The following is a 17206-nucleotide window of genomic DNA, read 5'->3' on the forward strand; positions in this document are numbered from 1 at the left end:
TTTTAAAATTTGTTTTAATTTTATTTGAGAGAGAGAAATCTTCCATCTGCTGGTTTACTCCTCAGGTGCCCGCAGCCACCAGGACTGGGCCAGGCCAAGCAAGGAATTTGGAACTCAGTCCTGATTTTCCATGACGGTTGCAGGAACCCAAACAGCTGTAGGGCACACCTAGGAAATTGGAATCGAAAGCAAAGCTGGGACTTAAACCTAGATACTGTAATATGGGATATAACTGTCCCAAGCAATGCCTTAACCACTGTGCCAACTCCTGCTTAATCCATTTTTAAATTCTACTCCCTCTGCCGGCGCTGTGGCTCACTAGGCTAATCCTCCGCCTGCAGCGCCGGCACCCTGGGTTCTAGTCCCGGTTGGGGCACCGGATTCTGTCCCAGTTGCTCCTCTTCCAGTCCAGCTTTCTTCTGTGGTCCGGGAGTGCAGTGGAGGATGACCCAGGTCCTTGGACTCTGCACCCGCATGGGAGACCAGGAGGAAGCACCTGGCTCCTAGCTTCAGATCAGTGCAGCGCGCTGGCCGCAACACGCCGGCCGTAGCAGCCACTTGGGGGGTGAACCAACAGAAAAAGGAAGACCTTTCTCTCTGTCTCTCTCTCTCTCATTGTCTAACTCTGCCTGTCAAAAAAAAAAATTCTACTCCCTGATTCATTTTCCTAATTCAGCTTTTCTCCTCGAATCACCCAGTGTGGAAAAATTGATTTATGAACTTTTTAAAGTTAATAAACTTTTTTCTTTTCCATTATAAAAAATTAAACATAGGTAAATTTTGTAATTTTATATGTCAAAAGGATATTAATATTGAATTTAGCACTTAAAGGAAATGTGCCTAAAATCAATTACTGGGGCTGGTGCTGTAGTGTAGCAGGTAAAGCTGCCACCTGCAGTGTGGCATCCCATGTGGGCGCTATTTAGAGTCCTGGCTGCTCCTCTTCTAATCCAGCTCTCTGCCATGGCCTAGGAAAGCAGAAGATGGCCCGAGTGCTTGGGTCCCTGCACCTGCTTGGAAGACCAGGAAGAAGCTCCTGGCTCCTGGCTCCTGGCTCTGGATCGGCCTAGCACCAGCTGTTGCAGCCATTTGGGGAGCATATCAGTAGATGGAAGATCTTTCTTTCTCTGTCACTGCCTCTGCCTCTCTCTAACTGTGTCTTTCAAATAAAATAAATAAATCTTTATTTTAGAAAATGTTACTGAATCTTAAAAGAGTAAGCTTCTCAAAATTTTCTTTTCATTTCTCCTTTACAACTCACATTTTCCTTCCATAAAAATTGAATTGTGTGACTGCACGTATATTCAAGTCAAGGTGATATGATAAGCATGTTGAATGGATGAAAGAAAGTATTTTTGGGGCCAGCCTTGTGGTACAGGAGATTAAGCCACTGCCTGTGACATTGGCATCTCCTATGAGCACCCCATATGAACACTTCCAGTTCAACTCCCTACTAACGCACATGGGAAAGGACCTGAAGACAACCCAAGTGCTTGGGCCCCTGCCACCCACATGGGAACCACAGACAGAGTTCAGGCCCCTGGCTTCAACTTGTTCTAGCCCTGGCTGTTGCAGCCATTTGGGAATGAACCAGTGGATGGATGATCTCTTGGCCTTTGTCTGTGTAACTCTTGCCTTTCAAATACATAAAGTCTTTTAAAAGAGTATATTTCAAGTAGAGGGTTTTATTTGTGCAATATCACTGTTAATTTTATGGTATCAGTATATCCTCCCAAGTTTTTAAGTTTTTTGTGGGATGAATCTATGCTTTTGTTAATTTATGGGTTTTTTTTTTTTTTTAAAGATTTATTTGTTTGAAGGTCAGAGTTATATATATGGAGAGGAGGGGAGACAGAGAGAGAGGTCTTCCATCGTTGGTTCACTCCCCAGCTGGCCATAATGGCTGGAGCTGTGCCGATCCAAAGCCAGGAGCTTCTTCCAGGTCTCCCACACTGGTACAGGGGCCCAAGGATTTGGGCCATCCTGTACTGCTTTCCCAGGCCATAGCAGAGAGCTGGATTGGAAGTGGAGCAGCCGGGTCTCAAACCGGCGTTCATATGGGATGTCGGCACTGCACGCAATAGCACTATGCCATAGTGCCGGCCTCTGGCTTATGTTTTTTTATTCACTATTTTAGTGAATTCATGAAATTGGTTTTTAATTCTTGTTTAAATCATCATCATCTTTTTGAAATAACACTAAAATATTTAATGTCTTGTTTTACAGAGGTTGTTTGTTTTATGGTCCACCTGGAACTGGAAAAACTCTAGTTGCTAGAGCACTTGCCAATGAGTGCAGTCAAGGGGATAAGAGAGTAGCATTTTTCATGAGGAAAGGTGCTGATTGTCTGAGTAAATGGGTAGGGGAATCTGAAAGACAGCTGCGACTGCTATTTGATCAGGTATGATGTTTAAATTTACGTATATAAGTGGTTCTTTAATCTGTACAGATGGAAGTATACAAAGATTAGATAGATCTTGAATTTTAATCATTTTCCAAAGCAATAAACTTAGAGGAATTCAAGCAAATGTGTAAACTTTCTAGGTTACTTTCTCTTACTTGACAGAATAACACTGGTCTACAAAAGGAATATTTAGGTCCCAGTTCTTTGGAGACTAAGTTCTGTTATACTTAGAGAATGGTAATCTCATATGTAAAGAAAGATGATAGTAATGAATTGTGTCTCAGGATGGGAATTGAACACTAGTTCTTCCCTGAAGTGACTTTCAGTTTCAAATCCCAGATTATTGGCCGCACATTTTGAGGTAGTACATTCTGCTCTACTGAGGCATATTGCTACAAATACTTTAAATCTCTTTTTGGAACACTGAGGATCTTTATTTTTGTCTATGGAAATAGTGATTTCTGCTCTTGATGTGGAAGAGGGCTGTCATCTTTTTTTGTCTTATTTCCAGTTAGTATTATGGGTTTTTGTGTGTGTGTGTTTTGGGTTTTTTTGTTTGTTTGGTTTTGTTTGTTTGTTTGTTTTTTACAGTGGTAAGCAGGCTGGTAAAGCTTAATGTAGAGAGTACACCTGACAGACCAGGCAGCCATCTCAGTAAAGAACTGAGAGCGTCCAGTTAGTCTTTACTTAATGTTTTCTATGTTATAATAACTGTAGTTATGTGAAATCTAGTTTTGAGTATTTCCAGCTAAAGATGTAAATAGAATTAATTTGTATGTTATTAGAATTTAGTCTGAGTCCTTAAAACATAGTTCTTGGAATTTACATTTAGATTTATAAGTTATAAATACTGGTAAGCAAGTTTGAATGAAAATGGATTCTAATTATATATATTCAGATTGATAAGTTATTCTGGCAAGTAAGTTTGAATGCAAGTGGGTTAAAATGGTTCATATTAAGTTTACATTTTTGAGGGTTTTTTTTATGACAATGTGAACTGGCCCTGCTTTGTAGGCCTATCAGATGCGTCCGTCGATTATTTTCTTTGATGAAATTGATGGTCTGGCTCCAGTACGGTCAAGCAGGCAAGATCAAATTCACAGGTAAAAGTTACTGGATGCACTTCTACCTTTCTTCCTATATTCTGGGATGAATTGATGTATGAAGGATGAAACAGTAAATAATGAGAAACTTTATAAAACTAAACAATGATTTCTGCTTTTGATAATAGAACCCATATATAGAGAGAGTACAAATTAAAAAGTAAACCTGTTCTATCGGTGTTCTAAAGCGTGGTTTACAAATCTTGGTTACCGGGACAGGTGAGTTAAGCCACCACTTGGGATGTCTACATTCCACATCAGAGTGTCTGTTCCAATCCCCACTACTCTGTTCCAGTCCAACTTCCTGTTAATGCATCCTGGGAGATAACAGATGACAGTTTAAATGTTTAGATCCCTACCACCCCAGGCTCCTAGCTTTGGCCTGACCCAGCCCACATTTTTTGAAGCTTGGTAACAGGAGATCTAACTCACACAGACAAATGTTCACAGACCAATGAGATGAAATGAGTAAATAAGGCCAATGTTAAGAGTGGAGCTGGCTGGCGCCGTGGCTCAACAGGCTAATCCTCCGCCTAGCGGCGCCGGCACACGAGGTTCTAGTCCCGGTCGGGGCGCCGGGTTCTGTCCCGGTTGCCCCTCTTTCAGGCCAGCTCTCTGCTATGGCCCGGGAGTGCAGTGGAGGATGGCCCAAGTGCTTAGGCCCTGCACCCGCATGGGAGACCAGGAGAAGCACCTGGCTCCTGGCTTCGGATCAGCGCGGTGCGCCAGCCGCGGCGGCCATTGGAGGGTGAACCAAATGAAAAGGAAGACCTTTCTCTCTGTCTCTCTCTGTCCACTCTACCTTTAAAAAAAAAAAAGAAAGAGTGGAGCTGTGAGGGCCGACACTGGTGCAGTGGGCTAATCCTCCGCTGACGGTGCCAGAATCCCATGTGGATGCTGCTTCAAGTCCCAGCTGCTCTTCTGATCCAGCTTTGCTATGGCCTGGGAAAGCAGTAAAAGTGCTTGGGCCTCTGCACCTGCATGGGAGACTCAGAAGAAGATGCTGACTCTTAGCTTCTGGCCGTTACAGCCATTTGGGGAGTGAACCAGCAGATGGAAGGCCTGTCTCTGTCTCTCCATCTTTCTGTCTGTAACTCTACCTCTCAAGTACTTTTTTTTTAAATGGAGCTATGGCAGGGGATATGGCTGTGTCCTATCACAGGGGAGTGGACATATTTTTTAAAAGACTTATTTTATTTGAAAGGCAGAGTTAGAGGAGGAGACCTTTCATCCTCTGGCTGCAATGGCCAGGCTGAAGCCACGCCTTCATCTGGGTCTCCCACATGAGTGGCAGGGTCCCAAGCATCCATATTCAGCTCTTTTTCCAGGTGCATTAGCAGAGAGTTTGATAGGTAGAGGATCAGTCAGGATTCAAGCTGGCACTCATATGGGATGTTAGTGTTGCAAGTATTAGCTTAACTCACTGTGCCACAGTGCTAGCCCCTCAACCTGTTTTTTGCTTTAAAAGATTTAATTATTTGAAAATCAGAGTTATACAAAGAGAGGAAGAAAGAGCAAGAGAGATCCTCCATCCATTGATCCACTTCCCAAATGGCTGCAATAGCCAAGGCTAGGCCAGGGCAAAGCCAGGAGTCAGAAATTTCTTCCAGATATTCTACGAGAGTGCAGGAGCCCAGGCACTTGGTCCAACCTTTTCTGCCTTCCCCGGCACATCAGCAGGGAGCTGGATTGGAAGTGGAGCAACTGGGAATTGAACCAGTGCCCACACGGGATGTTGATGTTACAGGTTGCGACCTTAGCTGGTATGCCACAGCACTGGCCCCCAACCTCTGGTTTTTTTTAACCAGGAATGATTTTGCTTCCTCCGACTTGTTCCAGGAGACAGATGTTTGAAGACACTTTGGTTGTGATAAATGGTAAGGGTCAACTATTGTTATCCAGGGGCGAAGGCCAGAAATGCTATTTAATATCCTATAACACAGAGGATCAGCCCCATGACAAGTGATTATCTTGGCACATAAATGTCAGTAGTGCCAAGGCTGAGAAACCTTGACCCAAATAATAATCGGTGGCTGCTAAAACGGTATTTAAAAATCTTGTTAAGGGAGTTTATGATGGGTAGAGTGAACTGATAACACTTTACTTAAACCCAACCTACTGATTGATTTTAAGGGGGAAACTGGTACTATGTGCCTCATCCAGTAATTCAGTAAGAAGTACAGAGTATCTTCCTATGAGATATGCTACCTAAATAATTCAACTTCCATCTTTTAAGCTTCTATATCTAGAAGTTGATAAACAATGTGAAAGATAAAATGAAAAGTTAATATCTCCTTCAAGGAGCAGCAGCCCAGTCCAGAATGTGAACTGATAACCAGAAAGGTGACCCGGTTTCTTCAACAAATAAATGGCTTAGAGGGGGAAATAATGAAGCACGCAATGAGAAATGTTAAGGATTTGAAGGACAAGTGCCCTACAATCGTATGTGGATCCTGGAAAAGATATTTTGAGACAATGGAGAAAAATTGGATATTGATGATTATTGTCATTTACTTTGGGGTAATGATATTATGTGTGTGGGGGGGTAACTTTGTAAATTAATCTTCACTTATTTGAAAGACACAGCAGTCTCACATTCTCCAGTTCATTTTCTAAATGCCCACAGCAGCCAGAGTTAGAAGGCAGAAGCCAGGAGCCTGGAACTCAATCCAGGCCTCCCACATGGGTAGCAGGACCCAACTCTAGAACCATCAGCACTGCCTTCCAGGATGTGCATCAGCAGGAAGCTAAAATGGAAAGCAGCAGAACCAGGACTCAACCCAGGCACTCTGATATGGAATGAGATGTCCCATGTGGCATCCTAACTGCTGCACCAAATGCCTTCCTCTGTGGTTTTGGCTCTTTTTTTTTTTTTTTTTTTTGACAGGCAGAGTGGACAGTGAGAGAGAGAGACAGAGAGAAAGGTCTTCCTTTTTGCCGTTGGTTCACCCTCCAATGGCCGCCACGGTTGGCGCGCTGTGGCCGGCGCACCGCGCTGATCCAGTGGCAGGAGCCAGGTGCTTCTCCTGGTCTCGCATGGGGTGCAGGGCCCAAGGACTTGGGCCATCCTCCACTGCACTCCCTGGCCACAGCAGAGAGCTGGCCTGGAAGAGGGGCAACCAGGACAGGATCGGTGCCCCGACCGGGACTAGAACCCAGGGTGCCGGCGCCGCAAGGCGGAGGATTAGCCTAGTGAGCCGTGGCGCCGGCCTGGTTTTGGCTTTTTAAAAAGTTGTTGTCTTTTAGAAATACATACATGGAGTACTTTGGTGAATATTTGTGGATTAAAGGGCATGTCTGATGGTGCCAGTGTTGTGGCAAAGCAGATTTAACTGCCACCTGTGATGCCAGCATCTCAGGTGAACACAGTCCTGGCTGCTCCACTTCTGATGCAGCTCCTTGCTAATGAGCCTGGGAAAGTTGCTGACTTCTGCCTGGCCCAGTCTCAACCATCCCGGCTGTTTGTGGAACGCACCATTGGATGGAAGATTCCCCCCCCACACACACACACATACACACACCGTAACTCTGCCTTAATTTTGTTTTTTTTATCTTTTATTTTAATTTCTTTATTCAATTGAAATTCAGAGTCACAGAAAGAGAAGGAGAGACAGATCTTCCATCCACTGGTTCACTCCCCAGATAGTCTCAATGGCCAAGGCTGGGCCAGGCTGAAGTTGGGAGTTTCTTCTAGGTCTCCAATGTGGATGGGATGGCAGGGGCTCAAGGGCCATCTTCCACTGCTCTTCCCAGGCCACCAGCAGGGAGCTGGATCAGAAGTAGTACAACTGGAACACAAACTGGTGCCCACATGGGATGCTGGTATTTCAGGTGGCAGCTTTACCTACTATGCCACAACACCAGCCCTGTAAATCTGCCTCTTAGATAAATCTTCAAAAAAGTTATGTCTGAGATTTTTCTTTTTCTCTGAAAGCATTGTAATAGAGACCTAAAAAAGGGATACCAGTTGTTGATGCTGGATAGTAAAGATTCGGAAATTGTTTTACTAGTCTTTCTCCATAATAAAAAGTTTAAAGTATAATTGAAATCTTACTATTTTTTTGTTTCAGGCATATTCTACTTTATTTTGATGTTCTTTGTTTGATAATGTATCTATAATGAAGCATTTTATAGTTTTTAGATACTGTTTATTCTGCCTGGTACTACTAGTATCTTTTTAGTATTATATACTTCTTTGAGAACTTTTAAGTGTTTGTGAAATTATGCTTTGTGAAGTGACTTCAGGATACATTTGAGGCTCACTGAAGACCATCTGTGTGTTCCACTGATTTCAGTTTCTATGTGCCATGCAGTATGTTACTAATAGATTTTTCTTATCCATCGAAAGTAGTGTACTCTGATAACTTGTTCATATGTTTAATACATTACATCTTACCCAAAAATTAATGAAATTTTTGTGTATTGTTTACTAATCTCATTTTCTATTGTTTTTTAATTTAGCTCTATTGTTTCCACCCTGCTAGCTCTCATGGATGGATTGGATAGCAGAGGAGAAATTGTGGTCATTGGTGCTACCAATAGACTAGATTCTATAGACCCTGCTTTACGAAGACCTGGTCGTTTTGACAGAGAATTCCTTTTTACTCTGCCTGATAAAGATGTAAGTATGTAACCTCACTCACATTTTCACAAAATATGTTGCTTTTTGTCATTAACAAGTCTTATAAAACAAAAATGCCAATATTCTTTAGTATCATGATCTTATCATGATCTTCATATTTTTTACTCATTAAATGTAATAGTGCCCCCCCGTAAAACTTTTTAAAATTCCATCATTTTGAGCACAGCCCTTTTTTTTTAATAGAAAGCGTTTATTTGATAAATATAAATTTCTTAAGTACAGCTTTTAGATTATAGCAGTTTTTCCCCACACCTACCCTTCCACCCCAAACCATCCGACCTCCTACTCCCTTTCTCATCCCATTCTAAATTAAGATTCATTTTTAATTATCTATATACAGAAGATCAACTCTACTAAGTAAAGATATCAACAGTTTGCACCCAGCACAAAGTATAAAGTACTGTTAGAAGACTAGTTTTACCATTAATTCTCATAGTACAGCACATTAAGAACAGAGACCTACATGGGGAACAAGGGCACAGTGACTCTTGTTGCTTTAACAATTTTCATCCTTATTTATGACATCAGTGATCACCTGAGACTCTTGTCACTAGCAAGCACAGCCTTTGTATGTTGTCAGTTTTGATTTAGAACAGGGTGGGCAACATACAGCCTGCAGGCCATGTAAGGGCCACAAAATCATTTGATTTCCCCCTGTGAAGATAACTGCAGGTGGGATTTGAAATTCAGTAAATGTATAGCAGGCTAATTTCTAAGTGGTAATTTTGTATATCCCATGAATGATGTATAAATACCCAGGTGGCCCTTGGAAGACAAAAGATTTCCCCATTCCTGCTTAGAACATGTGGCTTAATGAGCAATTTTTAACCAGTTTGTTAGCTTTGACTCTTTTGTGACTACCATCATATAATCCTACCCAATTATTGTAAGGCCACTGAATCTTTTCAGAACTACCCATGAAAATATGGGTAGAGCTTTCAGTACTCTGAAAACAGTGTTAATTTGTACCAGAATGAACAATTCTTCAGTAGTTACTTAATTTCTGTCACTTACATTTATGTTGAATATAACTTGAGCACTGTACTTGGAAATGAAGACCTGTTTAGCATTGAAACTAAATTCTTTGAATTCTTACAAAATCTTTTTTCAATAACTTTTGCTATACTGTGCTGCATATTCTGTTTATACTAAATATTGATTGCTTAAAAATTTTAGATAGTAAAAAGTATTTTAAATTGGAAATTATTTTAATTGGAATAGCACTTTATTATTATAGTCATAAAAAATAAATTTTTTTATTCATAGGCTCGAAAAGAGATTCTAAAGATTCACACAAGAGATTGGAATCCCAAACCTCTGGACACATTTCTAGAAGAGCTAGCAGAAAACTGTGTTGGTAAACATTGTTTTAAGCACTTAAATTAAGTACTACATTCATTTGAAAGTAGTCCTACAAGGTTATATTTAAAGAAAAAATTGTGTTTGTTTCTCATCTATTATCTGTGGGATATTTTTTCTTCTCGCATTGTCCTGGATATTAAATAGAGATATTTGAGGATTTGTCATATAACTCTCACATCAGTCTTGTGCAGTAGATAACATTAACTCTATTTTACAGATGAAATGTCTGGAGAGCGTAAGTGGTTCTCCAAAGATCCTATGGAGAGAAAATGATAAGTTAGAATTTGAACATAGTCTATCTGGTTTTAAAATGCTTGCTTTTGACTCCTACACTGAAGTTAGTGCTTATGGACATATTTTACTCATAGGTTGATTGATTGGCTAATGGTTACTACCACCAAAAAAGTTCACTAATTGAGAGATTTTAATCATATTACTTTTAATTATTTTAATAGCTACAATATTGCTAGGTTAACTTTAAATTTCCTTTTAACCATGGTCATGCTAACAGGGTTTTGGTGGTTTTGTCTGTTTTCCTGGTTGCTTTGGATAGGATATTGTGGTGCAGATATTAAGTCAATATGTGCTGAAGCTGCTTTATGTGCTCTTCGTCGACGCTATCCACAGATCTATACCACTAGTGAGAAACTACAGTTGGATCTCTCATCAATTAATATCTCAGCTAAGGATTTCGAGGTAGCTATGCAAAAGATGATACCAGCCTCCCAAAGAGCTGTGACATCACCTGGGCAGGCCTTGTCTGCCATTGTGAAACCACTGCTGCAAAGCACTGTTCACAAGATCTTAGAAGCCCTGCAGAAAGTATTTCCACATGCAGAAATCGGAACAAATAAAGATATTGATTCAGGTATAAAACTTGATTGATCATTTCTTTTTTTTAATTTGATTTTTAAATTTGTTACATTTATTTTGTTTTTATTTTTTATTGATTGGTTTTATTTAATCTGCTGGTCTATTCCCCAAAAGCCCACAATGGCTGGGGTAGTTAAGGGCTAGACTGGACAGGGCTGGGTTAAAACTGGGGGATAAGAATACCATCCAGGCTTCCCATGGAGATGTCAGGAGCCCAACTTCTTACACCATCACCTCAGTCCCCCAGGCCCTGCACTTGCAGGCAGCTGGGTGAGGTAAGGAGCCAGAGCCAGGTATGAAACCCAAGAACTCCATTAGAGAGACCAAATTCTTGACTGCTAGGCCAAATGCCTATTCTAGACTAACCATTTAAAGTTAGTGTTCTTAATCAATAAAATTAAATATGTTCCAGAAATGTTTCCTTAAAAAAGTCTCTTAAATTTGGTCATGTTTTCCCAAACCATTTAAAATTTGGAATGAATTTTTTATTTGCTTAGAGTTTTTTATTTTTTTTAAAGATTTATTTGAGGGAGAGACAGAATCTTCCATCCACTAGTTCACTCCCCAAATGGCTGCAACAGCCAGGACTGGGCCAGGTGAAAGCCAGGAGCTTCATCCCAGTCACCCCATGGGTGCAGGGGCCCAAGGACTTGAGCCATCTTTCTTTGCTTTCCGAGGCACATTAGCAGGAAGGTGGATCGGAAGTGGAGCAGCCTGCACTGGAACCAGCACTGCAGGTGGCAGCTTTACTTGCTACACCACAGTGCCAGCCCCTATTTGCTTGTTATTCATAGCTATGTAAATATTTTTATTTTTAAAAAATTCCATCGAAGATGCTAATTTGCTAACTGAAGCATTATGTAAAGAAAAGTTACTGATGTATAGATTTTTTGTTTTACAGATATTTCTTGTCCTCTGTTAGAAAGTGACTTGGCATACAGTGATGATGATGTTCCATCGGTGTATGAAAATGGACTTTCTCAGAAATCTTTGAATAAGGCAAAACAGAATTTTCTTCATTTGCATAGGTATATTTTCCTTGCAGACAATTTTTTTTTGCTGTGTAAGCTAAGTTAAAATATGAGAAAATTTTTTTATTATTATAGTTGTGACTGTAGTAGAAATTAAACTATATAAAGGTATTGCTAAAAATCTGTGAGGGTCATTTATTACCAGAAACTGTGAGCCATGTTGATTGGTGGACCATATAGTCAAGACATTTTACTTAGGGAAGTAACTTTGGAGAAACAGGAACTTTTGTGTTTTCTAAAACATAGCTTAATTAATCATTTCTTTCAGAAATGCTTGTTTCCAACCTATGTCTTTCCGACCAAGAATGTTGATCGTGGGAGAACCAGGGTTTGGACAGGGTTCACACTTGGCACCAGCTGTCATCCATGCTTTGGAAAAGTTTACTGTATATACATTAGACATTCCTGTTCTTTTTGGAGTTAGTGCCACATCCCCTGAGGAAACATGTGCCCAGGTAATTATTCATTGTTGCCCAGATAAACTAAGGAGTGTTCCAGAGATAAAATCTAAAATTGTGTCATTCTTTTTGTGTTGTATTTGTCTTTCTGGTTTCTCATTTCAGGATTATGACACAGAGATATGCATAATTACTAAGTAAGTTAGAGTATAGGTTTTGGGGTAGGCATTTGGCCTGACAGTTAAGATGCCTGCATCCCATATATTTGAGTGCCTGGGTTCAGTTCCTAGCTCTGGCTTCTATTTCCAGCTTCCTCAGCAAGTAATGGCTCCAGTGGTTGGGTCTCTGCCACCACATGAAAAAACTGGGTTGAGTTCCCGGCTCTTGGCTTTGGCCTGGCGCAGGCCTTGGGTTAGAAGCATTTGGGGAGTGGAACCAGCAGATGCTGTCTCTTTTTTGTTTCTCCATCTCTTGAATAAGTAAAAATTGAAGAGAACAAAAGTCATATGTCTAAATCCCAGGTCTACCACTTAAAATATTTTTAAAAATTTTGTTTTTATTTGAAAAGCAGAGATACATATCTCATGTCCGCTGGTTCATTCCCCAAAGTGTCCATAACAGCCAGAGCTAGGCTAGGCAGAAGATAGGCTCTGGAACGCATTCTGCCTCTCCCAAATTGGTGACAGGGACCCAGCTGCTTAAGCTGTCACCTGCTACCTCCCAAGATATGAATACCAGGATGCTGGATTGGAAGCAAACCCAGGACTCCAACCCAGGGACTCCAGTGAGGGATGCAGGTTTCCCAAGCAACCAGTGCACCAAACACATGTCCCTACCACTTAATATCTGTGTGACCTTAGGAATGTTACTAGATCTTTGTCTGACTTCCCCCTTTTACAAAATGGAGGTAATATAGTTGATAGGAAAATTAAATGAAAAAGCTACTTAAAACAATGTCTGCTTCTTAATACAGATAGTCTGCAATTTCTGTTTTTGCTATTTTTATATTTAAATAGTTGAGGTTTTTTGTTTTTGCTTTCTGTTTTTGTGTTTTTGTTTTTGTTTTTAATTTGAAGGCAGAGTTAGAGGCGGAGAGATAGAGATCTTCCATTTGCTGGTTCACTCCCCACAATGGTGCTAATGGCCAGAGCTGGGGTAGGCCAAAGCCAGGAGCCTGGAACTCCATTTGGGTCTGCCACATGGGGCGCAGTGGCCCGATCACTTGGGCCGTCTTCCCATGCTTTCCTAGATACTGGATTAGAAGTGAAGCATCCAGGCTAGCACTAATACGCAGACAGTGGCTTACTGCTGTGCCACAATGACTGGACCAATATTTAAATGTTTTTAATAAAAAAATATTTACCAAATTTTTTTTAAAAAACTACATGGATTTCAAAATTTGCACCAAAATTAACATCTTTTTTTAATAACTCATTATTCTGTTATTTTTTAGATATATTTATTTATTTGAAAGGCAGAGTTACAGAGAGAAGGAAAGACAAAGAGAAAGGTCTTCTGTCTACTGCTTCACTCCCCAAATAGCCACAGTGGCTGGAGCGGAGCTGATCTGAATCCAAGAGCAAGGAACTTCTCCAGGTCTCCCACACCGGGGCAGAGGCCCAAACACTTGGGCCATGTTCCACTGCTTTCCCAGGCCATAGCAGAGAGCTGAACTGGAAGTGGAGCAGCCGAGACTCAAACCAGCACCCATATGGGATATCAGTGCCACAGTCGGAGGCTCAGCCCACTATACCACAGTGCCAGCCCCAAAATAACATCTGTTAATTCAGTTTTCTGTGAATTGTTTGAAGTACCCTCATGTTTTTGTTTAACCTTGATTACCACAGTAGAAAAGTATACTACATTTTTTAGCTGTTTCTGGTTGTTTATTCCGGGAAGAAAAAAAAAAAAAAAGACGCTTTTACAAAACCAGAGGTTTTAAGATACATAGGAGAAAACTTTTTAAAACTTGCTGATTTTTAGAAGGTGCTTAGGCTAACAGTTACGAGGCCTGTATCCCACATCAGAATACGGGGTTCCATTCCCATCTCTAGTCCTGACTCCAGCTTCCTACTAAAACATACCCTGGGATGCAGGATTGGGCCCTTGAATCTCCCTGGTGGCCTGAATTGTGAGCCAGTGGGTGGGAGCACTCTCTCCTGCTCTCTTGTTTCACTGGCTGCCTCCACTTCTCAAATCTTTGTTTAAGAAAAACATAAGGGTTTTAATTGACAATTCTGTGAAGTTACATCATATTTTAGACTAATGGAACTTGGAACAATAACGGATGTGCTGGCTCTCAAAATGAATATAGATCTCCCCCTACCCCGTGTTTTTTTAGATGATCCGTGAAGCTAAAAGAACAGCACCAAGTATAGTGTATGTTCCACATATCCACTTGTGGTGGGAAATAGTTGGACCAACACTCAAAGCCACGTTTACCACGTTATTACAGAATATTCCTTCATTTGCTCCAGTTTTACTACTTGCAACTTCTGACAAACCCCATTCTGCTCTACCAGAAGAGGTAATGGGGGCGGGAGAGTATTATACTTTACAGAGAGAGTTGTTTCTACCAAAGTAGTTATAACCTATTATAAAAATGTAAGTACTGCAAAGTGATAAGGAAGAGTTATCAAAAATAACATAACTGGTATTATGTGCTCATCAGGTAGAATGGTATGTTTCTATATACAGTAAAGATGCCTTATAAGCTTTTTCTCTTATAAAAATGGGATTATAATAGGGTGGGAAGTATCACTATGTTCCAAAATCTATATAAAATACATATATATTTGTATATATACAAATATTTGTATAACTTAATTTTTTAATGAGATTATACGATGCATAGTACTCTAGCTACAGTTTGCTTCAGTCACTCTTCAGTATGTCTTATATATCCGTCAGTAATTACTTCTCTGTCCTATTAAAAGTTGCATGGCTTTTTCTGTTTGTAATTTACCCAAATCTTTGTTGATGATATTTTGGTTGTTTCCTTATTTTTTTTTTCTATTGAAGTTTCTACAACGATCATTTTTGTGTTTTAATTTGTATTACTGTGTGAATTTTTCTAGCATCAGTCCCTAGAAGTGGAATAATTACAGTTGAGTCAGAGTACAAGTTCATTTTGGTGCAAAAAATAATACACATTTTCTATGAACTTTTTGAAAGCTCCTAATTTGTACAGGTTTCAAAAGGTTTTTATACCAAAATAAACTCACCTTTTAATTTTCATTTTTACAAAAAGTTTTGAAGAATGCTTGTATTCTTGGTAATAAACCATACTGGTTGAACTTGCTTTATGTGGATATAACAAGATTGAAAAAAACATACCATCAGTTTAACTTGGGAAACCTTATTGATTTTTTAAAAATTTTATTGTAGGCTAGAGTTAGATAGTGAGAGAGAGACAGAGAGAAAGGTCTTCCTTCCGTTGGTTCACTCCCCAAATGGCTGCTATTGCCGGAGCTACGCCGATCCGAAGCCAGGAGCCAGGCGCTTCTTCCTGGTGTCCCATGTGGGTGCAGGTGCCCAAGCACTTGGGCCATCCTCCACTGCCCTCCCAGGCCACAGCAGAGAGCTGGACTGGAAGAGGAGCAACCGGGACTAGAACCCAGCGCCCATATGGGATGCTGGCGCCGCAGGCGGAGGATTAACCAAGTGAGCCACGGCACCAGCCCCTGGAAATCTTACTGAGACTGGTAATTCTGTGCTAACAGATCTTTTCCTAAGGAGTAACTTTTCTAATTTTATCTTTTTTTTTAAGATTTATTTTATTAATTTGAAAGTCACAGAGAGAGGCAGAGACAGAGAGAAAGGTCTTCCATCTGCTGGTTCGCTCCCCAGATAGCCGCAGTGGCCAGAGCTGCACCGATCCGAAGCCAGGAGCCAGGAGCTTCTTCTGGGTCTCCCACGTGGGTGCAGGCGCCCAAGGACTTGGCCCATCTTCCACTGCTTTCCCAGGCCATAGCAGAGAGCTGGATCAGAAGTAGAGCTGCAGGGAATAGAATCGGCGCCCATATGGAATGCCAGTGCTTTAGGCCAGGGCTTTAATCTGCTGCACTACAGTGCCGGCCTCTAACTTTATTCTTAGTGTAGCATTTCCCAAGCATATACTTGTGAATTAGGTAAAATATTCCAGTAACACACTGCATAGTAAGAGGAATTAGAATGCGACTAGGAATTGCTCATCTTTGTAAATAAATAGTGTAGTCTGTATGGATTTAAATGAATGATAACACTTTTTTCTTAAGATTTATCTATTTATTTGAAAGGCATAGTTACACAGAGGCAGAGAGAGAATGAGAGAGGTCTTCCATCCACTGGTTCACTCCTCAAATGGCTACAGCTGTGCTTATCCAAAGCCAGGAGCTTCTTCAGGTCTCCCACGCGGGAGCAGAGGCCCAAGGACTTGGGCCATCTTCTACTGGCTTCCTAGGCCATAGCAGAGCTGGATTGGAAGTGGAGCAGCTGGGACTCAAACTGGAGCCCGTCTGGGATGCCAGCACTACAGACAGCGGGTTTACCCACAATGTCACAATGGTGATCCCAACACTTTTGAGGTTTAAATAGTTTTTAGTGATTCAGTGATACTGTCCATATAATATTGGACTGTAATAAACGGGTATTTGTGTATTCTGTTAGCTACATTGAAATCTGCCCATCTCAAAGCTGCAGTCAGAAAATGTCTGTATATGCATGATACTAGGGAACTGTAGCAATGGCAGAGCAGTCCAGAAGGTTGAAAAACAAAATGCTAATCAGTGGGATAGAAATGTTCATGAAGCCATCAAAGACAAAGCAGTGGGGATTATTGTTGAAGGTAACCAATGAGAATTAGCAAGGTGGCAGATCATAAGACCAGTAATTCTTAGAGTGCACAAACAAAAATACAAAGACTTTAAAACTACAGAAAAAGTTAAATGATGGGCATGGGAAATAGTTATACAACAGAACATTTTGTGTAATTAAAGTACACTGAAGGCCAGCGCTGCAGCTCACTTGGTTAATCCTCTACCTGCAGCGCCGGCACCCCGGGTTCTAGTCCCAGTTGCTCCTCTTCCAGTCCAGCTCTCTGCTGTGGCCCGGGAAGGCAGTGGAGGATGGCCCAAGTGCTTGGGCGTCTGCACCCGCATGGGAGACCAGGAAAGTCCCGAAGAAAAATAATTTGATATGTAATTTTCTCCCCAATCAAGTTAGCACTTGAATGAGAGCAAAAGAAAGATATATTTGAACATGCACTAAGGAACAACCCATAAACCCCTTCCTGAAAGAATTACTTTTTTGCCTTTTTTTTTTTTTTTTAAAGATTTGATTGTTTAAAAGACAGAGTGACAGAGAAAGCATTTTTTATTTGTGAAAATGGCATGTAAGAAACAGTGATCAAGGGG

General features: G+C 40.9%; 1 protein-coding gene across 2 annotated transcripts in view; it reads left to right on the forward strand.

Annotated features, from left to right (window-relative positions):
• The window catches only part of ATAD2 (ATPase family AAA domain containing 2), an 82538-nt gene that overhangs the window by 47786 nt on the left and 17546 nt on the right, over positions 1-17206 (forward strand). The window contains exons 12-19 of one of the 2 annotated variants that reach the window (XM_062188032.1): positions 2227-2401; positions 3419-3507; positions 7969-8128; positions 9416-9506; positions 10065-10379; positions 11286-11412; positions 11684-11870; positions 14155-14340. In XM_062188032.1, the coding sequence (XP_062044016.1) occupies positions 2227-2401; positions 3419-3507; positions 7969-8128; positions 9416-9506; positions 10065-10379; positions 11286-11412; positions 11684-11870; positions 14155-14340 (1330 nt within the window). The remainder of the gene's footprint in view (positions 1-2226; positions 2402-3418; positions 3508-7968; positions 8129-9415; positions 9507-10064; positions 10380-11285; positions 11413-11683; positions 11871-14154; positions 14341-17206) is intronic. The other variant, XM_062188033.1, reaches the window with a different exon arrangement.

Source organism: Lepus europaeus, chromosome 4 (genome assembly GCF_033115175.1).
Source record: "Lepus europaeus isolate LE1 chromosome 4, mLepTim1.pri, whole genome shotgun sequence".
Taxonomy (NCBI): domain Eukaryota; kingdom Metazoa; phylum Chordata; class Mammalia; order Lagomorpha; family Leporidae; genus Lepus; species Lepus europaeus.